Genomic DNA, 27917 nt, shown 5'->3' on the forward strand with positions numbered 1-27917 from the left:
GTCAGTGTGTGAACAAACATTGGTATAGTTTATGGTGACAGTTAAGGGATTAGCTATTTAATTTAAAAATTTTGAAAGTGGCCTAAGTCCAAAACATCAAAAAATATCAGCACACTCAGGCACAAGTATGTGTGGGTGCAGTTTGGTGTTAATGAGGATTTTGGATTTTTAGCTACTGAAACCCCCTAAGACAAATTTAAAAATGGGAGCATTTTAAAATATTTCAGCTGTAAAGTGTCAATAAAAAGTTAACAGAAAATTCTTTTATGAAGAGTTATTGCACCAAATTTGAAGAGCAAATTCACTAACTGAAGTGTGAAACAGAAGGGATTTTACTTCTGCTCTAAGGATGCGCTGATTTGTATTTAACTATGGAGTCCCTACTGACCCAGCCATGATTTAGGGTTGGATTCTCCAAAGGGCCTAAGGGAATTAGGAAACCAATTTTCAATGGGAGAACTCCATTTAGGCACTTTTGAAAATGCCACCCTTCATTTCCTATAGTGTTCCACTGAAGCAAGAGAGCTTGCCATTGATTTATTAGCAGAAGGATAATTTTGTAGTTAATTCACTAGATTGATCACAACATGGTTATTGGACAAATCACAACTGCCTCATGCCTCTTCACTCATTTGTAACCCATCCTGTCTAACAGAACTGTTTTGAGGTTTTAGTCAGTAATGTTTATAAAACCCTTTGAGATCCTGCAAATTAGAAGAACAAAATATGATTATTAACAGCAATTTAGACTTAATAAATCCCTTGAGGAAAAAATTCCGTTTGGGCATCTTTTACACAATTAACTATGTCTCAATTAAGTGAGTGTACTTTATTGATCATTCTGTATCGTACAGTCCCTTAAGCAAAACCAGTATATCTACAAATATTCTGTCCTAGATTGCTTCCTATTTATCTAACCACTCTCTTGTTTCTGATGAAGGCATTATATCTGGAACTAAAGCACCTCCATCATGGAGTTGATCATTATTTTTTTTCTTAATCTAAATTCTCTTTCTGGAATATCATATTGCTAGTTTCAGCCTTGAATGTAACTTCAAATTACATGTCCATCAACTCCAAGTCCTATATTTCTACTTTTCTTGTTCATATCAGCTCCTTGTCAGACCATAACATCCTACTATCAAACACTTTGAAGGATTGAACTCCTGAATAAAACATACTACACCGGTTCTGTGTCTTATTCCACAGCAAATTTCTTTAAATTAGACTTCTACTTTTCCCAGGGACAGAAATCTTAGAAACACTCTTTATTCCAAATATTTTTTTTTCTTCTCATACCTCAATTGTCCAAGTAGGCCAATCACCATATCCAAAGTGTCAGAATTAATCATCAAGTTGAGCTAAAATCCCTATCCTTGCCGTAACTGCATCTCATGTTTATTAATAACATTCCCTCTTATAGTCCTCCTAAATCCCTATCCTGAAATTTCAGGGAAAACTGAAGCCAGATAACACTTTCACTCCAGGAAAAAAAGAACATATCATATTCCTGTCTTAGATCATAATCACTGGCCTTCTTAATCCAAATCAAAATTATTAATGAAGATGTTGAACAAAACTGGCCCCAGGACAGACCCCTGGGGCACTCCACTTGTGATCGGCTGCCAGCTAGACATGGAGCAATTGATCACTACCCATTGAGCCCGATGATCTAGCCAGCTCTCTATCCATTTTATAGTCCATTCATCCAACCTATTCTTCTTTAACTTGCTGATAAGAATACTGTGGGAGACAGTATCAAAAGCTCTGCAGCTGAGGAAGCCTTGGCTGTACGGTAATGGAGGAGGCTCGCAAACAGATTGTTAATAGTGAGGGGGGCGTGACTAGAAAAGTTTGCGCTTCACTGATATAGAGGAGATCAGAGTAAATGACCTGGTTGTTCCTTCTGCCTTTAAACTCTGTGGCACCCATTCTTCTAAAATCTTAGATGCACAAGTGTTGTAATCTGTAATATTTTTCTTCCTTACACTAATTTCATAGCCCCAGGCATTCAGTGTACGTTTATCAAATTTCTATGTAACTTCTCCTTTGTCAGATAGGTGCTTACAAAACTGGTTAAAATGCTCAGGTACTATATCTTTTCTATCAGTGAGCAGTGAGCAGCACAACCTTCCTTGTCGGCAAGAAGTCAGTTAACTATAAAGCCAATATTGCTTTGAACATATGTAGTCTATATAAGCTAGTAAATTTTCATTGTTACTCTTTTGTATCCTTGGTCTGTGCTATGTTACATACATAAGGCTTACTGTGTTCTATTGATATGAATCACTCATGAACTCTTTGCTATTCACAAAAGTATTCATAGTACTACAAGATGCTACACATTTATTTAAGGTTGTTGAAACTTGTATTATATTTAATTATTTTAGAAATACTGTGGTATGTAATTATGTAATGAAATACTGTATTGTAATAAATATACACAAGAGGCAGAGCTAAGATTGCATTTCCTGACTCTTAACAATGTAATTTTAATATTTTATTTATGTGGGAATTTTTATATTTTTATTTTTGTAAGAAACTTATTTTTTTTAAATCTGAAAAATAACACGAGCTAGATTATATTTGTCATCTCTTCCTTTTAAAAATTGACAGAAGTATATGCAGGGACATGCATAGAAATTTAACTTTCACCCCTTTTTGGGGGGCATGTTCTGTGCCTCAGCAGGAGCTTGCTCTTCCTTTCTCTCCTTCTCCCCCACCCGGCCATGGCAGGAGCTCGCTCTCGCCACCGTGGCCCAGGGCAAGAGCATTTCTGTGCCCCCTCTACTTGCCCTCCCCCATGCACGCCCCTGAATATATGTGAATTTTAAGATGGATGTATTTGACTACATAGCACCAGAACACTGTGTCGCACTTGCCTTTGGAGTTCCATAGAGAAAAGTCATGAAAACTTTTCTATTCTGCTAAGCAAGTCCATGGGGCTGGATGCAATGCATCCTTGGGAGGTGGGGGAGTTGGCCAGTGTGATTGCAGAGCTGTTGGCAATTATCTTTGAAAACTTGGGGTGATCGGAGGAGGTCCTGAACAATTGGAAAAAGACACTATGGTGCCCATCTTTGAAAAAGAGGAGGAGGAGAATCTGAGGAACTACAGACTGGTCAGCCTCAATACAGTCCCTGGAAAAATCATGGAGCAGGTCCTCAAGAATGCATTTTGAAGCACTTGGAGGAGAGGAAGGTGATCAGGAACAGTCAACATGGATTCATAAGGGCAAGTCATGCCTGACCAACCTGATTGCCTTCTATGATGAGATGAGGGGAAAGTGGTGGATGAGATATGCCTTGACTTTAGCAAAGCTTTTGTTATGTTCTCCCACAGTATTCTTGCCAGCACGTTAAAGTAATATGGTTGGATAAGTAATATGGGTTGGATAAATGGACTACATTTGGAGTATAGTGTCCAGTTTTGGGCCCCCCACTACAGAAGGAATGTGGACAAATTGGAGAGAGACCAGAGGAGAACGGAAATGATTAGGGGGCTGGAGTACATGACTTTTTAGTAGAGGCTGGGAAAACTGGGCTTATTTAATCTGCAGAAGAGAAGAGGGAGGGGTATTTGATAGCAGCCTTCAGCTTCCTGAATGGGGGTTCCAAAGAGGATGGAGCTAGGCTGTTCTCAGTGGTGGCAGAAGACAGAACTAGGCAGAATGGTCTCAAGTTGCAGTGGGGGGATGTCTAGGTTGGATATTAGGAAGTTTTTCGCTAGGAGGGTGGTGAAGCATTGGAATGGGTTACCTAGGGAGGTAGGTGGAAGCTCCATCCTTAGAGGTTTTTAAGGCCCAGCTTGACAAAGCCCTGGCTGGGCTGATTTAATTGGGGTTTATCCTGCTTTGAGTAGGATTTGGACTAGATGACCTCCTGAGGTCCCTTCCAATGCTAATCTTCTTTGGCTCTGTGATTTCAGATATGACCACTGGTCGCTCTTTATCTATTACCTATTGTTTTGATCCATAGTGTACTTATTCTTCCATATAGATGGTAAATTCTTCTGAATAGGGAGTTTGCACTTTATTTTCCATATTTTTTTAGAGCACTTTGTAGATTTATGGCCCTATACCAGTTGTGGCCAAACCAAGGCTCGCAAGCCGGATGTGGCTCTCTTACAGTTAGTTTGGCTCACAGAGCCTCTCATGCTCCCCCATTTTCCACCTACCAGACTGGTGCAGTGTGGTAGAGTTGGGGGCTTTTGCCCATTGGGGAGGGGATTTTGGAACTTCAGCCCAGAACTGGAGTCCCAAGACCACCTTTCCTGCAGGACTGAAGCTTCGAGCCCCGGCAGGCATGCCTCGGCTCTTGAACTTCTGAAGATTGTTGTATGCAGCTCAGAAGGTCAGTAATTTTGGCCATCCCTGCACTATACAATAAGTACTGTGCATATTTATGGTGCTATATACATATTAAAACAGAATACAATTAGGGGGATTGGCTAAATTTCCCTGATGTTTTATTTGGGAACCAGAGCTGCTTCCTTTTCTACTTTTTTAAGCATAATTTGTTCTGACTTGCATTACAATATACTAACAGTATTCCACTTAGCTGAAATTTGACAACTCTTCAGAGTTTTGTATTGCTCATACTGGATTTTTTTAATAGTAACACATTAGGACTGTTCCATTGTCTGTATGTAAGCAATCTTTGCACAGAGACTGACAATGGTAATATAACCCATAAATGTTAAAGTACCTTTCTTGGAAGACATATGGAAGCATAACTCTGAGTCCTGTGAGGGAAAGGCAGTATTTCATTTTGTTTATCAGTCACCCATCAGCCCCATGTAGGGACATCCTTGACAGATTTGCTGGGAGATGGGTGCGGCTCAGTCTGGCAGTCCTTTACCAGAGGAAGAGGTCTGTGATGCAGCTTTGAGGGCAAGAAGATTTACTGGTTGTTGCTTAGAGCAATCCATCCCACATATAAAACTGCATTCTGACAACATTCAGTCTGGCAAGAACAGCTTAAATGAATTTTCAGAAATATCTTAGTCATTTGCAACATTACATGCTGATAAAAGAAATAATAAACAATTTAAAGCACAGATATTAAAGTCCAAGTTTGACTTAATGTTTTTTGGTAGCAAAATGAAAAAAATACATTACTTCTCTGGTTTTGCATCTATTAAAGACTTCAACATGTCTTACGTTTTCTATTTTTGTGTTCTTTCTTCCAGACGAAAAGTTGAAATCATGCATACCCATAGTCTTTTCACTCTTCTTGGAGAGAGATTGATGCTTCATACAAATACAGTGACTGTTACAACATATAACACACTTTATGAGGTACAGATTACTTAAATGTGCAAATAATATCCTTTGTTGCAAAAAGGTGTATAATTAGAAAAAATGATATGTTTATATGAATCTGTATTTAAAAGATCCTAATCCTTAGGTCACTATGACTACACTAAAATGTGAAATTTTAAAAGATCCTCTCTGAATCAAGCAAATACTTATATTTATATTATATTTATTTATATTATATTATATTATGTTTATATTTTTTCATAAGCATTGCTATAATTTTTGCAACTTGTTTGTCAAGCTTTAAATACAACTATGGCATTACAGTTGGAACTAGAAATTATCTTTTTATTTAGAGCGGTAATACCTTCTATGTTTGCAGCAGACTTTTGAAATTCAGCAGGAGAAATCTCTGGTGCCATAGAAATACCTTAGCTTTTTTCTAGTGAAAGTCAGTTTGGGTTTAATTGAGTTGTAAATGGTTGAAAATTTCCATTTTTCTTCTCTAGCTTGTGCTGTGGGCAATATGCCAAAATAATAACTGAATATGAACACTCGCATATAAGGCTGGTCCCATGTTGTTGCCAAAGTATCATCAGCACACACTGCATTGGAACCCCAGAAGTAGACAGCCTGGGTATGTCTAAACAACTGGGATAGAGAGTGGGGGCCCATTTTCTCCTGACAGCCTCTTGGGACCCACCAAATGACACCAGTGGCCCATACCCTAATCTGGTGGCCCCACACGTAGCAAGAGCCTCACACCTGTTGGTACTGGGCCTCAGGGAACAAACTGTGCGATGAATTAGGTTGTGTAGGACTACTTCTTCATTTGCTTTAGAAGTTGGAAGGTATGTACAGAATGAGGCAGAGGATTGCAGGAAGAGAAAAGTTGCTCTCATGGTTAAGGAGGGTGACTGTGACTCGGGAGAACCTAATTGTATCCCTGCCTGTGTCTCAGACTTCTGTATGTGATGTGCAGCAATTCAGTTCAACCAAATTTTGGCAAATTAATTGTGTGTGGCTAATTTTTGGAGTGCCCACCTTGCATTGATTTGCACAGCTGCTGTTGAACTCAATCAGAACAGTAGATGCTAAGCTTCTCTGGCAATATGGCAAAGTGGTATATGGAGGAATGAGCACAGGGATAGGAGTCAAGAGTTCTTTGAGTGCCTATGTGTATTCTACTGTGGGTGGGCGTGCGATTCATGTGTCTGAGACTGGAGAATTCATTCAAGTAGTATTCATTGGGCCACATCTGTGTCCCTGCTCTATTCGTGCTCTGCACTGAGGATATAAGGGACAGGGCAGGAAAGACCAATCAATTCTTCAGTTCCTTCTTACCACTTCGTGGCCTGAGAAAGAGTCCTCTAGTGTCGCAAGTTGATCCTTTCTCTTTTTCCTGTAAATATTTAAAGTTTTAAATTATTCTTAGTTTTTATTGTTGGTTTTTTGATAATTGTTAGTTAGTTAGTTAGTTAGTTAGTTAGTTAGTTAGTTAGTTAGTTAGTTAGTTAGTTAGTTAGTTAGTTAGTTAGTTAGTTAGTTAGTTAGTTAGTGTTAGATTCCTCACCCCGTGGAACCCTCCCAGTCTCCTGGCATGGGATTTTGAAGATGCCCAGGACTCTGGGCTTCAAAAACTGCATTTTCTGCCCCAGTTCCTTTTTGATGAGCATTGATCATCAGTGCTGACTCTACTCTGCCAAGTGCAGTATCTGCCATTCCTTTCCCAGCCTAATTCAGCAGGCACGAGAACTTCAAGTTCAGAAACATGTTATGGAGCAGGCAATGAGGCCCCATTCAGACCCAGGCCAGGGAGACCCTTCTGTACATTGGCCAGAGTCAGCAGGGAGCAAACCCTCTAGTTCTGTCTGATTCTAGAATCGAATGGGAAGAACCCTTTACCTGGGCCCCCTCATGCGAAGGTAAGAGGTGCTCTTACAAACACAAACAGATCCCCTCATACACCGTCTAAGGGGAGAGAGAACCCCCTTGACCCTGTCCAAGTCTGGTGATCCCTCATGTCTGAGCCATAAGAAATTAGGTCCTCCTAAGTTGCGTGAGCATGTTCAAAAGACTCATAGGAGCAAAAGTCTTTCAGTAGCAGCCTCCACATTGACTCAGAGACTGACTGTAGTGCAACCTAAAATGAAATGTTGCGACCTGAAAGATCTGGAAGAGCTGGTATTGTCAAAGACCATGAGTTGATTAATTAAACTTTTTATCATTGCCCACCCTATGAGCCACCTCGTAAACAACAAAAGATGCAGAGACCAAGATACCCGTCATCTTCCACTTCAGCTATGGCTACCTAATCTCGCCCGCCAACCAAGAGATATTTTTAACATTACAGCAGAGAGCTGTGGCCCAATATCCATGCCATCTCTACTTCATTCCAAGATCCATTTTGGGGGCACCTAACAAAAGTTTCCTAAAATTGGGCTGTGAGAACAACAGACAAGTGCATGCTGATATCCATTCAATCTGTACCATCAGGTTTCTCTGCCCACATCCCCTCCCAAAACCCACTTCCTTTTCCCTTTTCAGGGACCATTCTCAGGACGCAATTCTCCTTCAGGAGGTACAATCTTTTCTTCAGTCAGAAGCAATACTACAGATACCCCCTTAATATTGAGGAAAAGGGTTCTATTCATATTTCTTCATTCCAAGAAGAAAGAATGCTGGTGACCTGTTCTTGAGGTGTGTCAAATGAAAGTTTTTATTAAAAAACTGAATTTCCACATGGGTACATTAGTATCAATAAAACCATCTCTACAAAAAAAAAAAACACATGGTACATGGCTCTTATTATGAAAGAGGCATACTTTCAGGTGGATATTAACCTTCTCACAGACAATTCCTCAGTTTCGTTGTGGGCCCCAACCACTATCAATACAGGGTGCTTCCATTCGGGTTTGCTACAGCTCCCAGAGTCTTCAGCTCAGCTAAGACAAGGCATACAAGGTATACTTTGCATACTTATATAACTGGCTTCTAACCAGCCTGTCTCATTTGGAAGTTTTAATGTCAACTTCATCGCTGCTGCATCTTCTAGCATCCTTGGGAATCTGTAAATGTGGAACAATCTATCTTGTTTCCAACACAGACTATAGACTTTATAGGACTGATACTGGACTGAAACAGTAAGGACCCACCTCCCTGCAGAGAGATTTCACTCCATGGGCACTGTCGTAGACCTGGTTACACACAAACTTTGAACATCAGTGTGGCTATGTCTTACTCTCCAGGGCCGTATGCTAGACTTCAGCTTCATTACCTGTGAGCTTGGCTCCAAACAGTATATACACCAAGCATTCACAGCATGAATACCATAGGGACAGTTGCTTCCAAGGTGAGGGCCTCTCTGGCACGCTGGAGTGACGCTGGACACGTGCATGGGAGTTCTGTTTCTATCCATCTCACCTGACAAGATAACAAATACCTCCCTAGTAGGCTGTGGTGGCTCACATGGACAATCACACAGCACAAGGATCCCTCGAGAAGCCAGAATGCACATCAGTCTTCTAGAACTGAGAGCACTATGAGAAAGGATTCCTACCATTCATGCAGTCCCAGTACATCCTGATAAGGTCGGACAACATAACTACAATTTTCTCTATAAATAAGTAGGTATAGATGCGCTCCATCCTGCTCTTTATAGAAGTGGTCAACTTATGGAACTGGTATATACAGAATCACATAACCCTTTCTGCCGTGCACCTCCCAGACACCCAGAATTTGCTGGTGGACGGCCTCAGCAGGCATTTTGCTACCTATCACACATGAGAATTACATGATTCAGTAATAAAAAACATCTTTATTCCATGGGAAACAGGACATGTAAAGTAAACTGCTCCAGTGAGCAAAACTCCAGGGATGATGCTTTCCTCCTACCTTGGAAAGACCACGTTAGTTATTCCTTCCCTTCCATTACACTACTACCTCTGGTTCTATGGAACAGGGAACAAGTCATCCTCATTGCCCCCAGATGGCCCAGACAATTTTGCTTTTAAAGCCTCCTGCAAATGTCATTCAATCCACCCATCAGCAATCAGATTTCTTAAGCCAGAAAAATGGCAAGGTCAGACATCACAACCCCAATGCTTTTTCATCTCATGGCTTGGTATTTGAATGGGCATTGAGCCTAGAATATTCCTGCTCTGAAGCTGTGAAAATCATTCTTAATAATGATAGAAAAGACTGCACCAGAAAATGTAATCTTGCCAAGTGGAAACACTTGTCTGTCTGGTCCCAGCAAAACCATATGTCTGCAGAGGCAGCTGATATTCCAACTATTTTGAACTATCTTCCCATCCTCAAAATGATGGGCCTTTTCTTTAGCTCACTACAGGTTCATTTAGCAGTAATTAGTGTGCATCTCTTGCCAATGGATGGTTACTTGATCTTTACCCACCCAGTAACAGTAGGTTGTTAAAGGGCCTGATCAGAATGTTTCCACCAATGAAGAAATCATTCCCCAAGGAGATCTTAATTAGTGCTTTGGGCACTCACTAAATCTCCTAGTGAACTGCTAGCTACATATTCCATGTCTCACCTATCAGCAAGGGTTACCTTCCTTGTTGCCATCACTGCAGTCAGACGAGTAGGAGTACTAGGGGCCTTAATGGTTGATCTACCATACACAATATTCCATAAGAATAAGGTCTTGCTATAACTACACCCCAAATTCATTCTTCAGAATTTCATATAAACCAGTCAATTTACTTACTTATGTTTTTCCCAAAGCCCCATGGCTCTGGTGTGGAGCATGGACTTCATTCCCTCAACATTTGATGAGCATTGGCATTCTACCTGCAGAGAACAAAACAGATTAGGAAGTCACCTAAACTGTTCATTGCCATAGCAGAGTGAGTACAAGGACAAGCTGTGTCTTCTCAGAGGATCTTTAAGTGGATCTCTAGCTGTATCCTACTCTGTCAGTTGACACAGCTTCCTCCCTTAAAAGGATAAGAGCTCACTCTACAAGGGCTCATGCAACCTTGGTAGTATCACTTGAAAGAGGTATCCTTTCTTGAAATTTGCAGAGCAGCTATGCGGACTTCTGTCCACACATTTGCAAAACATTACACCTTCATCCAGGACTCCACCATTGATGCATCCTATGGGACAGCAGTCCTGCAAACAGCTGTACCATGAGCATCCTCAAACCCACTTCTTCTCTAAGTACAGCTTGTCAGTCACCCACAGGAGAATACGCATAGGGACCAGGACTCGAAGAAGAAAGGGAAGTTACTTACTTTATTGTAACTGGAATTCTTTGAGATGTGGGGTCCCTAGCTGCATTTCACTACCTCCTTCCCCTCTGCTTCAGTTCATAACTGGGATCACAGTAGAGAAGTAACTGGAGAGGTAGTCAGTCTGCCTCATACCTTATGCTTTTGGTGCAGAGCATGAGGTGGTCAGGGGCACGGACTAATGGACACTACTTACAAGTATTCTCCAGTCTCAGGTACGTGGAGCGCAAGCGTACCCACAGTGGAATACGGGACCACTTATCTCAGGAAACCATTAACATTACTTCCCTTTTTCCTGAGTTCTAATCCTGGTTTTGCTGGTGGTTCACAGTGTGGCCTCAGGCAAGTCTCATTGTCTGTTTTCCCATTGTAAAATGAGAAAATTACTGTGTGGCGATAAATGGACTAATATTTGATATTTGGATAGTACAATGATGAGGGCCCTAGAAAAGATGCTGAAGAAATAAATAACTGTTCAGGTGGAGGTTTTGGATGATGTTCAATTAATTAAGAGGGGTCACTCCTAGAATTATAAAACAAAACATTGAACAGCTGCCTTGTTCCGTCAGCACCAGCCAGCCCCTGCAGTGAATGAGGCAGGGATCCTGTGGAAAATATAGTACGTGATTATAAAACCAAAGACTGTATCATAATGGATACATACAAGGGGGCCAAATTAAGATTGCAAAGGCAACCTTAATTTTGGCATTTCCTAATGTGTGCTTAATTTTACAACCTAAATAACTTTTTTCTTTATATAATCACTTAAAAGCTATATTAAAAATATTATCTACATTTTCATTCTCTTTCCTTTATTTATCTCATTTTTTAACTGGTCCTACTACAATGTATATTCTCCTGTGTGTATTCTCCTGTGGGTGACTGACAAGCTGTACTTAGAGAGGAGGTGGATTTGAGGATGCTTCTACAACACTGTGAAACAATGCATTACCTTCTTGTTTTAAAAATTCCCTCTTTAAAAGTGTATAATCTTACTAGTAATGACAACGAGAGTTCTGTGGCATTTTAAAGACTAACAAATTTAATATTTAATATTTGCAGACATAAGCTTTCAAGAGACTTAGCTCTCTTCTTCAGATGCAGTAATACAGAAAATAGGTATCCAGGTGCATTGAGAACAATGGGAGAGGTGGAGTCCGGTACTTAAGACCTAATGACCACCATTGAATAGGAGGTGAGAATGGGTGAGCAAAGTAACTTACCTTTGGAAAATACCATCCTAGCCACTATGGATGTAGAAACTCTCTATACTAACATTCCACATAAAGATGGACTCCAAGCCATCAAAAACACTCTCCCAGATGATCATGTGTCACACCTCACAGCTGAACTTTGTGACTTTGTCCTGACCCACAACTACTTCAGATTTGGAACCAACCTATACCTCCAAGTCAGTGGCACAACTATGGGCACCCGCATGGCCCCACAGTATGCCAACATTTTTATGTCTGACCTCGAACAACGCTTCCTCAAAACTCGTCCCTTAACACCTCTTCTTTACCTATGCTACATTGATGACATTTTCATCATCTGGACCCATGGGAAAGAATCCCTCAAAGATTTCCACTGGGATTTTAATAATTTCCATCCCACTATCAACATTAGCCTGGACCAATCCACACAAGAAATCCACTTCCTGGACACTACAATAAAAATAAAGGATGATCACATTAACAACACCCTATACCGAAAACCAACTGACCGAAATGCATATCTTCATGCCTCCAGCTTCCACCCTGGACATGTTACACGATCCATTGTCTACAGCCAACCTTAAGATACAAAAGGATTTGCTCTGATCCCTTAGACAGAGACAAACACCTACAGGATCTCTATGAAACATTCCTAAAACTACAATACCCACCTGGAGATGTAAAGAAACAAATTGACAGAGCTAGACGGGTACCCAGAAGTCACCTACTACAGGACAGACCCAACAAAGAAAACAACAGAACCCCATTGGCCATCACCTACAGTCCCCAGCTAAAATCTCTCCAACACATCATTAAAGATCTACAACCTATCCTAGCAGATCATCCATCTCTCGCTCAGGCAGTGGGAGGCAGACCCATCCTGGCTTACAGACAGCCCCCCCAACCTGAAGCAAATACTCACCAGCAACCATACACCCTACAAAATATCCTACCCAGGGACCTATCCCTGCAACAAACCCCATTTTCAGCTCTGCCCACACATCGTCTCTAATGACATCATCACTGGTCCTAACCACATCAATCACACCATAAGGGGCTCATTCACCTGCATATCCACTAATGTTATATATGCCATCATGTGCCAGCAATGCCCCTCTGCCATGTACATTGGCCAAACTGGACTATCACTACACAAAAAGATAATGGACACAAATCAGACATAAAAAATAACAACATCCATAAACCAGTGGGAGAACACTTTAATTCCCCAGGGCATTCTGTCTCTGACCTGATAGTTGCTGTACTTCTCCAAAAAACCTCCAAAAACAGACTTCAAAGAGAAACTGCTGAATTAGAAATGATCTGCAAACTTGACACATTCAAACGGGGTTTAAACAGAGATTTGGAATGGCTCTCTCACTACTGAAGGTAAATTACTTTGCTCACCCATTCTCACCTCCTATTCAATGGTCGTCATTAGGTCTTAAGTACCAGACTCCACCTCCCCCATTGTTCTCAATGCACCTGGATACCTATAAGATACCTCTGTGTTACCTATTTTCTGTATTACTGCATCTGAAGAAGAGAGCTAAGTCTCTCGAAAGCTTATATCTGCAAATATTAAATTTGTTAATCTTTAAGGTGCACAGAACTCTCGTTGTCTTTGCTGTATACAGACTAACACGGCTACCCCTCTGAAACTTACTAGTAATGTTACACTATACATAAAAAATAGATTTTTAAAAATACATAATCAGGTTTAGAATGTGTACAAAAATGATAAATCTTTTCAGTTTCTGGTGCTGCTCCTTAAAGATGTCACTTCAGAGCCTTCCAAGTTTGTTACTTTAAAATAAAAAATGGTGTTAAGCTACAAAATTTTTCTCTGAATTTCAAACATTCCAGAATTTGGGATGATGTATTGATACATAAAATCTTATTTTTATATCTTATCTTCATAATACACAAGCTCTTTTTCTTGGGAGTCAGAGAAATATTCTTCAGTAGCTGTTTGGATTTAACACTAGAATGCAAACCTCTTGAATGTACTTGCTTTTGATTGGCTGGTTATGGCCTTAAAGAGACATTCCTTTTATGAAGCCAGAATGATACAACACATTTCTGTTTCATTTTCTTGTGCCAAGTTGTGAGAGAGGCTTTCCAGGTTGGCACAAAAAAAGCCATGGTCTGTTTCTGTACAATTGCAAAGTAAATTTTAAAATTTGATGGGATTAGCTTTAGCAATCTCCAACTGGGGTGGAGGAAAGAATTTGCCTAGTTTGAGTTGGGATAATACTCATACTCAAGTAGATCTATGACAGAATACTACTAACTTTCTGTTCAGAGTTACAAGCATGCACCAGAAGTATAAAGGACCTTAGATATGGAATGTCTAAATGTGCTTCATTCATGAAACATGATCGTTGACTTGAATCATTCTTATGATCTATAAATATGATATTGATCTTTGATGATCCTTAATGCAAAAATTGTCACAATTATAAGCTCCTGAAAGTAAGTGATTCTAAATGACACACTGAAGACTCTTGCCTACCATATAATAGTGTCTACATTTCTTTGAGAAAAGTTCAAAGTTGCAGGAGAGAATAATCTAAAATAATGGAATGGTATTAAAGGATTTTGTTTCAGATGCTTTCAGGTATCATAATTGTATGTAATCAGAATTGAGCTGGAAGGCTAAATAATTGGTTTAAAAAAATTTTTTTGCCCTAAGACTCATGGTATTGTAAGCCTTTGAGTGGAATTTGTTCTGCTGTCCCTTGTAAAATGCCATACACATTTGTGGTGTATTCTAAATGACTGGTGATGATAAAAGGATTCTGTGTAAACATCCATTCAGAAATATTAAATGTTTACAACTGGAAAAAGCTTGGTTACTGATTAATAAATGAGTTAGCCATATTTTGAAATAGAATATGGATCATTAGTGAACTGATTGTATAAGAGTGATATCTGTCCAAATATATTTTGAGTTCTCAAAACACAGAGGATATGTAAATATTGCTATTTAAGCCTTAATTTCTTCTTTGAGTATTTACATACATCAGTTGCACCATGCAGGCACGTTTCATGCACCAGTGCTGCAGAATTGTCCCTCGCAGTACCTATAGGAGTGAACCTCATCCATCCCTGGCTCCTTGTGTTCAGGGAGAAGGACATAAAGGGCAAAGTTGCCCCACCCCTCCTCCAGTTCCTTCTTACTCTTTTATTGTCAGTAGTTGGAGCATTCAGAACCAAGTTGTGGGTACTACAGCTTACTTTTTGTCTAGTGCTATTGTTTTTCATACCTTGGACTTGTTTTTTCTTTCTACTTTTTCATTGGTTTACAATTTTTTTCTTTTCTTCATTCTTACAATCAGGTGGGCCTCTGAGTCTTGCCTTGTACTGGTGGAGCCTATATCAAAGGCTCTGGGTTTCAAGCCTGGTTTTGGTTGTTGAAAGTTATCTGCCAGTAATCCTCATTTGCGCTGCCTAACGTGCTTGAGTGAAGGCCATCTAAGAGATGTGTGCTCAATCTTCCGGGGCTTAGAAATCAGAATGAAAAAAACTGAGAGGAGCACCTCAACTATATTCTTATTGATGTGACTTTTCGCCCAGCATCCAAACCCTCTTGGTCATGCAGAGGGAGCTCATCCACAGCTCCTTCCCACAGTGCTCCCCTGGGTACTGCCAACAGAGAGAAGCCTCAGGAGATGCCTCCAGCCAAAATTGCTCTTTCAAGATCTAGGGCATCTGAACAATCCAGGCCTCGGAAACATAAGAAACAATTATCATCAGGTTCTTTGAGGTTCAGGGCATAGAACTCTTCCAGAAGGTCAGTCTGGTAGAGTATGTTCTTCGGGTTGATGCTCCCTGGTCCTGGCTCATACTGACACCCACAGACCTGAGCCATTGACTCGAGTACCTCCTTTCCACCCAGGAACCATCAAAACCAGCTGCTACTTTGGCTATGACAGTAGATCAGCCATTGCTAATCACAGTGGGACAGTCTCCTATATTGGTATCAACAGTTGCGGAGTCCTATTTGGCAGTGAGAGATAGTATTATGCCTTTTGGTCCTGCCATCACCATTGATTCAGGGTGAAGAAGATATTCTGGCACTATCACAGATACCACTCTTGTCAGGTATGGTACAAGGTATGCGCTCATCACCCATTGGCCTGGTACTTCATTCATCTACTGCCTCTGTGTCCAACTTAAACCTCCAGTAATAACTCCATCTCATTGTATAGTTCCAATAGCTAGGAAGCTTTCATGCTCACAGTTTCAGGCTCTGAAGACTACTCCTAGTATTGCAATGTCTTGTTTTTCTGGATGAAGGTTTGGTACTGGAGATGTCCTCTGTGGTTCTGGAGAATTTAAAGTCTACCAAGTCTCAGAGAAATACAAATAGAGCTGGTGGAGGAGAATACAAGCTAATTAACAGTTTGTACTCAGCTATGGTAGGAAAAGTAGCCCTATTTATAAATAAAGCCATCATGCACCTTATCAAGACCCTGTGGCAAACCCTTTCATCTGTTCCACTGGTGGCTGAATGAACAGAATGCAAACACCAGTTTTCATCCCAAGATTTTGAGCAGTTTTACTTGCATGTTACTCCAAACTCACCAGTAGTAGCTGCAGTAAGTGAGAGGTTTCATCAAGGCCAAGGACATTCCAAAGAAAAGGATGCAAAAAACCAAGGTTTCTAATAGTAGACACACCAGGTGGGGGAGATATTATCATTTATTGGACCAACTTCTGTTACTGAGAGAGACGAGCTTTCAAGACCAGAATAGCTCTGTGTAACACGAAAGCTTGTCTCGCTCACCAACAAAAATTAGTCAGTAAACAATATTATCTCACTCTTATCTCACTCACTATTATCTCTCTAATATCCTGGATAAACATGGCTACAACACTGAATGCATCCTTAATAGTAGGAAACCTTTCACAGGAAGTGCTTACCTTAGTGTAAATGGAAGCACTTCTCTTTTAGGGCTCCCACCTGTATTGTCTCAGTCTGGAAATTTTTAATCAAATTTTCAGTATCTTTTGCATGTTTAGGAGTCATATCTAGCACTCATCTCCATTAACGTGCCTCTGATTGCAGTCTCAGCATTTCATCCTTGCATCAATGGTAGAACTGTTTTTACCAACCTTATCATGACCAGATTCCTCAAAGGTCTGGATGGACTGTTTCTACCTTTACAGGATCCAGTGCCACCTTGGGACTTGAATTTAGTTTTCTCTGCTCTTGTGGGCCCTCCGTTCAAGTCTTTAGCATCTTGTTCATTTCTGCATTTCTCGGCAAAGGTGGCCATCTTAGCAGCCATCACCTTGGCTAGGAGAGTGGGTGAACTGAATGCCCTTGCAGTTTGATCCTCCAAGCATCGTTTTCAGACAAGGTCCAACTTTGGCTTCACCCTCAGTTTCTGACAAAGGTGGTATCTGATTTCTACCTAAATCCGTCTATATACTTGTCAGCTTTCTTCCCAAAGATGCATGCTCAGAAGGATGAACAAAACAAGCACACTTTGGATGTGCATTGAGCTTTACCTCTTTAAGACACTGATGGTGCATTCAATCATACAGCACATTCAACCTCTGCAGTATTCATGGGACAGGTCCCTCTCATGGACATCTGCAGAGCAATGACATGGTCATCTATCCATATATACTAGGACCAGTGCTGTTCAACATACTCAAAAATGATCTGGAAAAAGGTAAACAGTGAGGAGGCAAATTTGCAGATATAAAACTACTCAAGATATTAAGTCCAAAACAGACTGCGAAGAGTTACAAAGGGATCTCTCAGAACTGGGTGACTGGGCCATAAAATGGCAAATTAAATTCAGTGTGGATAAATGCAAAGTAATGCACATTGGAAAACATAATCCCAACTATACGTATAAAGTGATGGAGTCTAAATTAGCTGTTACCACTCAGGAAAGAGATCTTTGAGTGGATGTTTTCAGAAAACTATCTACGACGACTCCATGTGCAGCGACAGTCAAAAAAAAAGCTAATGCAATGTTGGGAATCATTAGGAAAGGGATAGATAAGAAGACAGAAAATATCATATTGTCTCTCTATAAATCCATGGTAAATCCATGTCTTGAATGCTATGTGCATATCTGGTCCCTCCCACCCACCCCCCACAATCTTAAAGATAGACTGGAATTGGAAAAGGTACAGAAAAGGGCAACAAAAATTATTAGGAGTATGGCAAAGCTTCCATATGAGGAGAGATTAATAAGATTGGGACTTTCCAGCCTGGAAGAGAGACATCTAGGGACGGATATGTTAGAGATCTATAAAATCATGACAGGTGTGGAGAAAGTGAATAAGGAAGTATTATTTACTCCTTCACGTAACACAAGAACTAGGGGTCACCAAATGAAATAAATAGGCAGCAGGTTTAAAAAGAACAAAAGGAAGTAGTTCTTCACACAGCATACAGTCAACCTGTGGAACTCCTTGCCAGAGGATGTTGTGAAGGCCAAGACTATAATGGGGTTCAAAAACGAACTAGATAAATTCAAGGAAGATAGGTCCACCAATGGCTATGAGCCAAGCTAGGCAGGGATTGCTGTTTGCCAGAAGCTGGGAGTGGGTGACAGGATGGGTCAATTGATGATTACCTGTTCTGTTCATTCCCTCTGAAGAACCTGATATTGGCTACTATTAGAAGACAGGATACTGGACTATATGGACCATTGATCTGATCCACTATGCTGTTCTTATGTTTTTTGACGTTATGCATGAAAGGAAGACACATTTGTGAGGAAAGCAGTCCTATAATCCCTATTTCAATGAGACTCTGAGCCCCACTGCTTATGATAACACTTTGGGGGCACTTTCAAGTACTCAAGAAAAAGCAGTTACTTATCCTTCCATAACTGTTGTTCTTTGAGATGTGTTGCATAAATCCATTACACAACCCACCCTCCTCCTCCATTGGGCTTTTGGTGCAAGGGAACTGAAGGAGAGGTGAGGTGGCTCTGTCCTTTATTCCCTTCTCGCTAAGCAGGAAGAATCTGAGATGGGCAGGACCACTGCTATGAGTGCCGCTAGGGAAAACGTTTTGGCACTTACAGTGTGATGGATATATGCAGCATAGCTCAAAGAATAAAAGTTTTGAAAGGGTGAGTAGTGACTCTTTCTTAATTTGGCCTGCATTAATTTGTGAGGCAGCTCTTGAATCTCTTATTTTGGAGGTTTAACTAAGCATGAGTATCTTTAGGTTGCCTTTTCAAATTATTTTTCTTCATTAAGTGGCTAAGTTAACATACTGAGGAACTGAAGGCATGCGGTTGAGGGATTATGAGGAGGGTGGAAGCCCTGATTTGTTAGTATTAGTGATTGAGATACAGTCATTATACAAAGATTATTCGCTGAATCTCAGTTATGCATGCACTTGTGCACATGCCCTTATATTGGCTTTCATGCAGGTCTGATTCCCCCCACCTCCACCCCCATATTGCTCAGTGTAGATATTTTTAGAAAAATGTGCCTGAAATAAGTTTTCAAAAGTTTGAGCAGAGTTTTGTGTCCTCTACCTCTGTAAAATATATTGAACATACAGCTTTTCATTTCACTTTTGCCATATGTTAAGTTTATGAAGGACTCCAAAGTGCTTTACAACATGTGAATTTTGAAGTCACTTAACACAGACTCTGAAGTATAAATATATGTGAGTGAAACATAGTTTCAACTGTACACAGTAAGACTGCATAATAGCTTGCATATCACTAACACTTAAAAGAGAGTGAGAAGCTTTTTATGTTACAAAAGTAAAATGTATTTCCTACACTCCAAATAACCAGTTTAGTTATCAATATCATCAAGCTTTGGTATAGTAGAGAACTTTTCACCTGACTTCAATACAGTCCCAGAGAGGCCTTTTGTTAGATGAAGAAAATACATAACGTTTATCTTAAATAACATAAAGCAAAGTCTTTTTGAAATTCATCTAGGGTGGTGGTGGGTTTTTTTTGTTTTGTTTTTTTTCGTTATTACCTACCAATTGTTAAAATATGTTCTTACATTTCTTATCACTATTCCTTAATGAATCTTAAACTAATTTTATTATTAAGCTTATTTAAGCACCACCGTGGCTCAATAGCCTCAGGTCAGTTTTTCCAATTGAGATTTGTAAATTAGTCATTTGAAGTTCATTACAATTTCACCATGCAATATTAACTTAACACTGCTGCTGAAAGTTTTTAGATTCTCTGTCTAAAGGATTCTCTCTATATTGAGCCATATGTTGTATATTTGTATATAAATCTCTATTAACTGTAGCTTTCTTTGATTTAGTTTATATATTTTTGAGTTCTCTATCTAGGTCTGTATAATTAGAACAGGAGAAAACCCTTTGAATATTTCTTTGTACAGTTTGACTGAAGCAAACCTGATGGATTTTATTACTGATATGCAAAATCTTGCTTTTGCTTGAAGTTTTGGATTCATATGAAACCTAAAAGTCCAGACAATAGTTAAGAAAATGGGAAATATGGTTGTTTCATTATGAAATGACAAGTTTTCCACAACTAAACAGGCACTCGACCAACACACACTTTAAACCCCCTATCTTCCCAATAGTCTTAGGCTTCCACCTGCCCCTTATCTGTGCTTAAGTGTCTTCTGGGAGAGGGCTGCTATTCTGGTCATGGGCTGCTATTCTGACCACTTTTCAGCCTTGTCTATGGTAGGAAATTTCTTGCCCATCTTACAGGAACTGTCAACAGTGTATTCTTTAGGATAAACTGGGTGCAGGCATTTTTACCACCACCATAATATATAGCATCCAGGCGAAAGAAGAACATGAGCCAAGATTTTTAAAAATGGATATCAAAAGTCAGGCTATTCAAACTGTATTTAGACACCTTAATAAGTGGCCTGATTTTCAAAAGTGCTGAGCACCCAACAGTTCCCATTAAAGTTGGTGTCCCCTGCCCTTCTCAGAAGACAGCAGATTATACTTACTTCGGTGGGAACTACTGGAAATTTTGGAGATGTGCTGAATCTGAGAGGTAAGTAGGGTCCTAGGCCATTCATCTACCCAGTCATGGGCCAGTCTTGACCTTCCTTACAATATATGAGTTTGAATCAGAACCTGAAACCATTATAGTTTTTTGGCAGCATATGGCTTGAACAGATATGTGTTCAAAATAATGCCATTACACAAAAGACAGCTAAGATTTCATTTATAAAATGTTCACATTTGAGAAACCTATCTATAGTTGAAATATGTGAAATTTTGACAGTTTTATGGGCAAAATATTCTGAGGCTATATTGAACTCTAATAAGAATAATCTAGACAATAATGTGGATTGGAACTTGGGAGTGGGGAGCTCTGACATTAAAAACTGATATAAAATGTTCATAGCTTGCTAAGAATAAATTTATTTGTTAATATATTAAATGAAAATTTAATTCCTTGCGTTCAGGGTTGGTTTGTAGTTAAAAAATCAATTTCTTCCTTTGCATCAATATTACTATGTTACTAAATATTTTTTGTATCAAGGTCAAACACGTGTATTACTCCATTGTTCGTAATAAAACACAGCACAGTAGGGTCAAACAGAAAATTTCAGTTTATGCTATAAAATGAATAGATGGTAAAAAAAAAAATAACTGGTTTGTTTTAGATTTTGACAGAACAAGTATGCACTCAAGTTGTTCATAAACCGCATCCAGAGCCAGATTCTACAGTGAAAATTCAGAATCCAAGTAAGGATATTGCATTTTGTTTCAAGTTAATGGCTAGAGATTGTGAAATACCACTGTCTTTAAAAAACATTGCAAGAGAAGTTAATATTTTGAGTACTTCAAAGAAAATTGACTTTTATTTAATGTTTTTATTTTATGATTTCAACAGCTGTTTTTGGATGGGATTTAAAAATGTGTTCTGTGATTTATTTGCTCTTTTACAGTGATTCTTAAGGTGGTTGCAACACTATTAAAAAACTCCACACCAAGTGCAGAACTGATGGAAGTTCGACGTTTGTTTTTATCTGATATGATAAAACTTTTCAGTAACAGTCGTGAAAACAGAAGGTATGTAAAGTCTCCTGTTGCAGCATTCAATGTTAACATTTCTTAAGAAATTTTGGATAATAGTCTTTAGTATTGTATTGTGTGGTTTTACATAGTGTGCAATAAATATGTGGTTAAAACAAATGATCTGAAGACCCAGTAGTTAATTTTAAATCAGTGATAGATATTTTTGTTTTGTTCACAATATAGTTTACTTAACATTTTAAGATCCTGAATTTAAAAAACGAAAGTGCTCTATTAACATTACATTGAAGTTCATAGGAGAGTGGCTATTTTAAAAAAAAACATTTTCATCCTGTTTTACTCATCTGAATTTAAAAAATGAAAAAAGTTGAATTTCATTTGGATATACTTTGACCTAATTATTTTACTTTAGATGTTTACTTCAGTGTTCGGTGTGGCAGGACTGGATGTTTTCTCTGGGATATATTAACCCTAAGAACTCTGAAGAACAGAAAATCACAGAGATGGTCTACAACATCTTCCGTATTCTCTTGTATCATGCAATAAAATATGAATGGGGAGGCTGGAGGGTCTGGGTAGATACTCTTTCTATAGCACATTCCAAGGTAAGAATTAGTTTCTGGACTTTCTGTTGATCCCAATATCTCCCCAAACCAAAGAGGCCAGTAATAGAGTAGATACAATGTAAAATGATTTAGTGCCATCTTGTGGATAGCGTAGGACATGATAGGTTAGCATTTTTCTTTGATTATTAGTGACAGTTCTTTGCTGTGAAATGTTTAATGAACTATACATTAATTATATTATTGATTTTTCCTCTAAATTGACAAAATATATATTTACTCTGAAATTATGATGTCATGTTCCATTTAAGGTCACCTATGAAGCTCACAAGGAGTATCTAGCAAAAATGTATGAGGAATATCAACGACAAGAGGAAGAGAACATAAAAAAGGGGAAAAAAGGAAATGTGAGCACTATCTCAGGCCTTTCATCTCAGACGACAGGAGCAAAAGGTGGAATGGAAATTCGAGAGATAGAAGACCTTTCACAAAGCCAAAGCCCAGAAAGTGAAACAGATTACCCTGTCAGCACAGATACCAGGGACTTACTCATGGCTACAAAGGTGTCAGATGATGTGCTTGGAAGTTCAGATAGACCAGGAGGGGGTGTACATGTTGAGGTTCATGATCTTTTAGTTGACATAAAAGCTGAAAAGGTAGAAGCCACAGAAGTAAAGCTTGATGATATGGATTTATCACCAGAGACTCTGGTAACTGGAGAGAATGGTGCCCTCGTGGAAGTTGAATCCCTTTTAGATAATGTATATAGTGCTGCTGTTGAGAAACTCCAAAACAATGTCCATGGTAATGTTGGTATTATTAAGAAAAGTGAAGAAAAGGATAATGGGCCTTTGATAACACTGGCTGATGAGAAAGATGAACCTTCTACTAACAATACCTCATTTCTTTTTGATAAAATACCCAACCAAGAAGATAAACTTCTCCCTGAACTTTCCAGTAATCACATTACTATTCCAAATGTACAAGAGACTCAGATGCATCTTGGTGTAAGTGATGATCTTGGATTGCTTGCGCACATGACTGGTAGTGTAGATATAACATGTACATCGAGTATAATAGAGGATAAGGAGTTCAAGATTCATACAACTTCAGATGGAATGAGCAACCTTTCTGAAAGGGAGTTAGCTTCATCATCCAAAGGATTAGAATATGCTGAGATGACTGCTACAACCCTTGAGACAGAGTCTTCTGGTAGCAAAACTCTACCTAATGTTGATGCAGGAAGCATAATATCAGATACAGAAAGATCTGATGATGGTAAAGAGGCAGGGAAGGAGATAAGGAAGATCCAGACAACTACTACAACCCAAGTAAGTTAGAGGTGCTATAATTATATTGTATGTGACACACATGTATTTGATTACAGGATAATTAATCCAGTCACAAAAGTATCTAATCAAGACTGTGACCAACATTTAAAGGCATTCTCTTTACCATCATTATATCAGAAATATGTCTTGCAAACCTTTATATTTTCAAAATGGGTGCCCCTGTAACATGTAAAATAAGTTATTTTATGATAGTTGGTATAAGAAAATCTTTCTTATTGCAATTATGGAAGATTATTTTAAAAACTTTGCTGGGGAATTTAGCACATGTGATTCATTTCTTGTGGCCAATGTGACTAATGATTATATAAAGGTTTGTTATATGCATCTAAATTCTTTTTTTCTGTTTTAAGGTTAGAAATGTTTGATTTTAACTTAAACAAGGTGGATGAGATTATCTTATTGAACCAATTTCTCTATCATCCACAGAAATTGGTCTGGTAAAATATATTACCTCATCCAGCTTGTCTTTTTGATAATGCAGAGTATAATAAAATATAACTTCCAGTGTTTCTTCGCTGTTTTTAATGGTTTATTCTCTTTGTTTCTCTATGCTAATCCAGAGTTTGGATTCCAGTGTGTTCCAAAACTTTTTTGGTGGTATCATCCCATGTATATAAAAGGATTACTATCTCATTTTCACCAATCTGTGCCGTCTCCAGCATGTGAAGAGAACCATAGAGAAAAGTAGTGCCTAAACTACAGAGAAACTCTTCTGATAATGGAACACCCACAATATATGGCTTTCCCTGTCTGTGCCCAAAGAGAATTACTCACAGTCCTTAGTCTGTGTCTGTATTTCTACCTTGTGGTCTTTGGTAAAGAGTAGCCACTGGAAATCCTCCTTTTCCTTCAAGGATTCTAGTGGATTATGCTCAGGAAAAAAGGAGCGAGATAGTGGACAATCTCTTCCCAAGACCTGTTAGTGGCTATGGATTTTAGGCAGAAAACAGATTAATCTCTTTACTATGATACACAATAAGTGCTCTGCTGAGTAGGTCAGGAGTACTCAGGTTTTGGAAATCCTCCACCTCTTCTGGAGATCTCACAGTAGGGCCAAGGAGCCCACTAGATTTAGACCCCCTCCTAGGTTCTGTGCTGGCTCCTCTGAAGTTATAAGAGTTTCCAGACGAGAACAATTTCATTTAGTCAATATCCCTTTCCTTCCTTCCTCACCACTGCTGCTCCCCCTATCTACAAGGCACAGGGGCACATAGCTGTGCCCTTCCACATGGCACTACCAAACTTTGCCAACTTGGGCCAACAACGCACACGTGCATAGGAAACAGAAACTCACTTTCTACCTTGGATTGCCTTATTGTTGTCCACCTTTCTGCCCTGTCTCCCTCCATGGCTAGGCTTTACACCACTGGTCTCACTCCATCCTCATGAGGCTGTATCCCAGCAGACATCACTTCATCCAGGTTCCCCCTCCCCTTATAGGAATTCTGATAGCCCCAGAATTATCTGATCCTCAGGTAGAGGATAAAGGTTATTTCAAGCTGTTCAAGTGGGAGGATAAGCCTGTCTTCACTTCCATGATTGTGCGTACATTGTTGGCACCATGGAGGCTCATGTATTCAGTGTTAGAGAAAGACACTGAGATGTTTGCTAAGAATCTGCAGAGTGCAGAAATGGATGACATCGCCTTCCCACTCTAGAGATTGCCACATCCACTCAAGGATTCTTGGTAAAGAGCTACTTGGCACAAAGAGAATCTGATTTGGCGAGAGCTTTACAATGATTCAGCAGCTTTCTACAAGCAATGATATTACACCAATTACTTCTCTAGGGAAGTGGTCAGATGGATTCAGTAGTCAACCAAGTCCCTTGAAAACAGGGATGACAGGCACAGCAGTTACAGATGCTGCCGTAGTAAGACTGTATAGTAGTTTTCAGCAGGCACCACTTAACTCAGCATCAGGAACACCTTGAGAGGAATACTGACATCTGTAGCAGCAAAATGGTCATCTGATCAGACATCTAAGGCTAGCCTGTCTACCTTGTCTTTCAAAAAAACACTACCGCATGAAGAACTCCAGAATCTGTAGTAGTCTCTCACAGATGTAGGGAACTTAGCGCTTCCAGAAGGGAGCTCCCTCCCCACAAAAAGTACGGTAGTCCTCTCAAAGTAACAGATTCTGGCTTCCCTGTTACCTGTGCTGTTCCAGGAGAAGTATAGTGCCTTTAAAAAGTAGTGCTAACCATCAATGAGCAGAGATGCTGAGCTTCTTCCTCTGCTCCCTGAATTTGGCATGTGGGTACACTGATCTATGCGTTGGCAAGTGCCATGAGAAAGAGGCCTGGGTTCTTTTGTATGCAAACTCTCATATTTGTGAAAACCTTCTTAAAATTAATGGCAGCACCTCAGGCAAGCATTATTGGTTAGTATTACTTTTTTTTTATTTATTTTTTTTAAGGAACCGTTCTTTTGGATCCCCTGCATTTTAGGGCACTCATCATAATGGAAAATAAGCTCCCAAAACTTTCAGAGAGGAAGAGGGTGTCAAAGCTGTTCAAACTTTGATTTTTCAGTTGCCAGATGGTTTTTATTCTTAGTCTAAATCATCAAACAAAGACTGCTGATTCCAGGGAAATCAGCAAATGGACACTGAAATAGGGCAGTCATGGAGAACAGATTGTTTTTATTGTGGAGTGTAGGTTTTTTTTATTAAAATATCAGAGGGAGAGAGAGAGAGAGAGAGGTATATATTCCTCTTCTTTCCTGTTTTAACTATCTATATATAGATATATACATATCTAGAAATAATAAAATGGGCAGAGCTGCCCTATCTTGTCACTGTTATGCTTGTGTTTTCTCCTCTCTCCTCCTTATCCCCTCCCCCCCTTTGATAAGTTCACTTGTTGCCTTTTGTATTCTGTTTAGATTGTAAAGTCATCAGGCCAGGGACCATCTCTTTAATCTATATTTGTAGAAATCCGATGCAGAAAAAGACTAAACAACATTTCAGATATTTTATTTAATCACTAGGAGAACTATGGCCACAGAATTCAAGACGGAAAGATCTGTCCAAATTGTTTAGATATTCTTGATATATTCAGATTCTATTTTTAGATTAAATGTCCACCTCCTTTTGTTCCCACATATTTTATTATAATTACTGTTGTCTCCCAGGTTTTAGGAACTGATCCTGGTCCCATTCAAATCAATGATAAAATTTCCATGACTTCAGTAGTGTAGGATCAAGTCTGTAAACATAATTCTAAGGAGATGTAAAATAGACAAGCAGAAGTAGCAGCAAAAATTTAGATCTTAATAGGCCAGTTGGACAATTGAGTTAACAATGTGTCCCTCCACTGCTCTCAAAATGGAGGTTACAAAATTTTAGACAAAGATCAAGTGAACTTTACAGCTGGATTTCTGTACCATTCTGGTTTTTTACAATGCATATATAAATACACTATACATATATTTTGCTGGCAATCATCCTTCTGTAAATCAGTGTGCAGTGTTCAAGAATTTGACTTGTGTGTGATTTAAAAAAAATCAACTGATTGAAATGTTGTCCACTTAAAACAACTTGTTCTAAATTTGTTGCATTTAAAATAGAAAAAACATATTCGATCATCTAGTCCAGTTGTTCCCGACCTTTACGGCTCGTGGGCCACAGATATCATTTTTACAACCCTGAAGGGCCACCAGTCTCCTCTAAGCCCCCACCCCCTTCGGCAGCCAGACGGAAGAAGTTCAGCGAGGTGTCCTCACTGATCTTCCGTCCCCCTGGCTGCAGCAGGGAAACTGCAAGTATCCTGAAGCCCCATGCACACTACTTGGGTCCCTAGGTAGTGGCTCCCTTCTGCAGCCAGGGGGACGGGAGATCAGTGCTCCCCTTCCTCTGGCTCCAGCAGGGACCCCAGCGCCTAGGGACCCAGATAGAACTCTTTGCTCTCTGTGGAGCTGGGGGAGGGAAGTGCTGATCTCCTGTTCCCCTGGCTATAGCAGGGAAACCGCACACATCCTGTAGCTTCATGTGTTCCACATGGGTCCCTAGGCATCGGTTTCCTTCTGCAGCCAGGTGGAAAGGAGATCAGTTCTCCCCTCCCTTTGGCTCCAGCAGGGACCCGACAGAGCACTTTGCTCTCTGCTGGAGCTGGGGGAGGGAAGTACTGATCTCCCCTCCCTCTGGCTCCTCCAGCAGGGACCCCAGCGCCAATGGACTAAGGCATTGCACTTTGCTGTGCTCTCTACTACAGCTAGGGGTAGGGGAGCGCTGATCTCCCGTCCCCTTGGCTGCAGCAAGGAACCTGCATTGGTCTTGTAGAC

The 27917-nt window shown here is 39.7% G+C and overlaps 1 protein-coding gene across 9 annotated transcripts in view; it reads left to right on the forward strand.

The window, feature by feature from the left end:
• Nucleotides 1-27917, forward strand: part of NBEA (neurobeachin) — a 748678-nt gene that overhangs the window by 247475 nt on the left and 473286 nt on the right. For all 9 annotated transcript variants that reach the window (XM_067562991.1, XM_067562985.1, XM_067562986.1 and 6 more), the window contains 5 exons: nucleotides 5191-5299; nucleotides 21348-21429; nucleotides 21633-21756; nucleotides 22133-22325; nucleotides 22595-23614. In XM_067562991.1, the coding sequence (XP_067419092.1) occupies nucleotides 5191-5299; nucleotides 21348-21429; nucleotides 21633-21756; nucleotides 22133-22325; nucleotides 22595-23614 (1528 nt within the window). The remainder of the gene's footprint in view (nucleotides 1-5190; nucleotides 5300-21347; nucleotides 21430-21632; nucleotides 21757-22132; nucleotides 22326-22594; nucleotides 23615-27917) is intronic.

Source organism: Emydura macquarii, unplaced genomic scaffold (assembly GCF_026122565.2).
Source record: "Emydura macquarii macquarii isolate MOO-44397 ecotype Brisbane River unplaced genomic scaffold, CSIRO-AGI_Emac_v2 contig_2473, whole genome shotgun sequence".
In the NCBI taxonomy this organism is placed as follows: domain Eukaryota; kingdom Metazoa; phylum Chordata; order Testudines; family Chelidae; genus Emydura; species Emydura macquarii.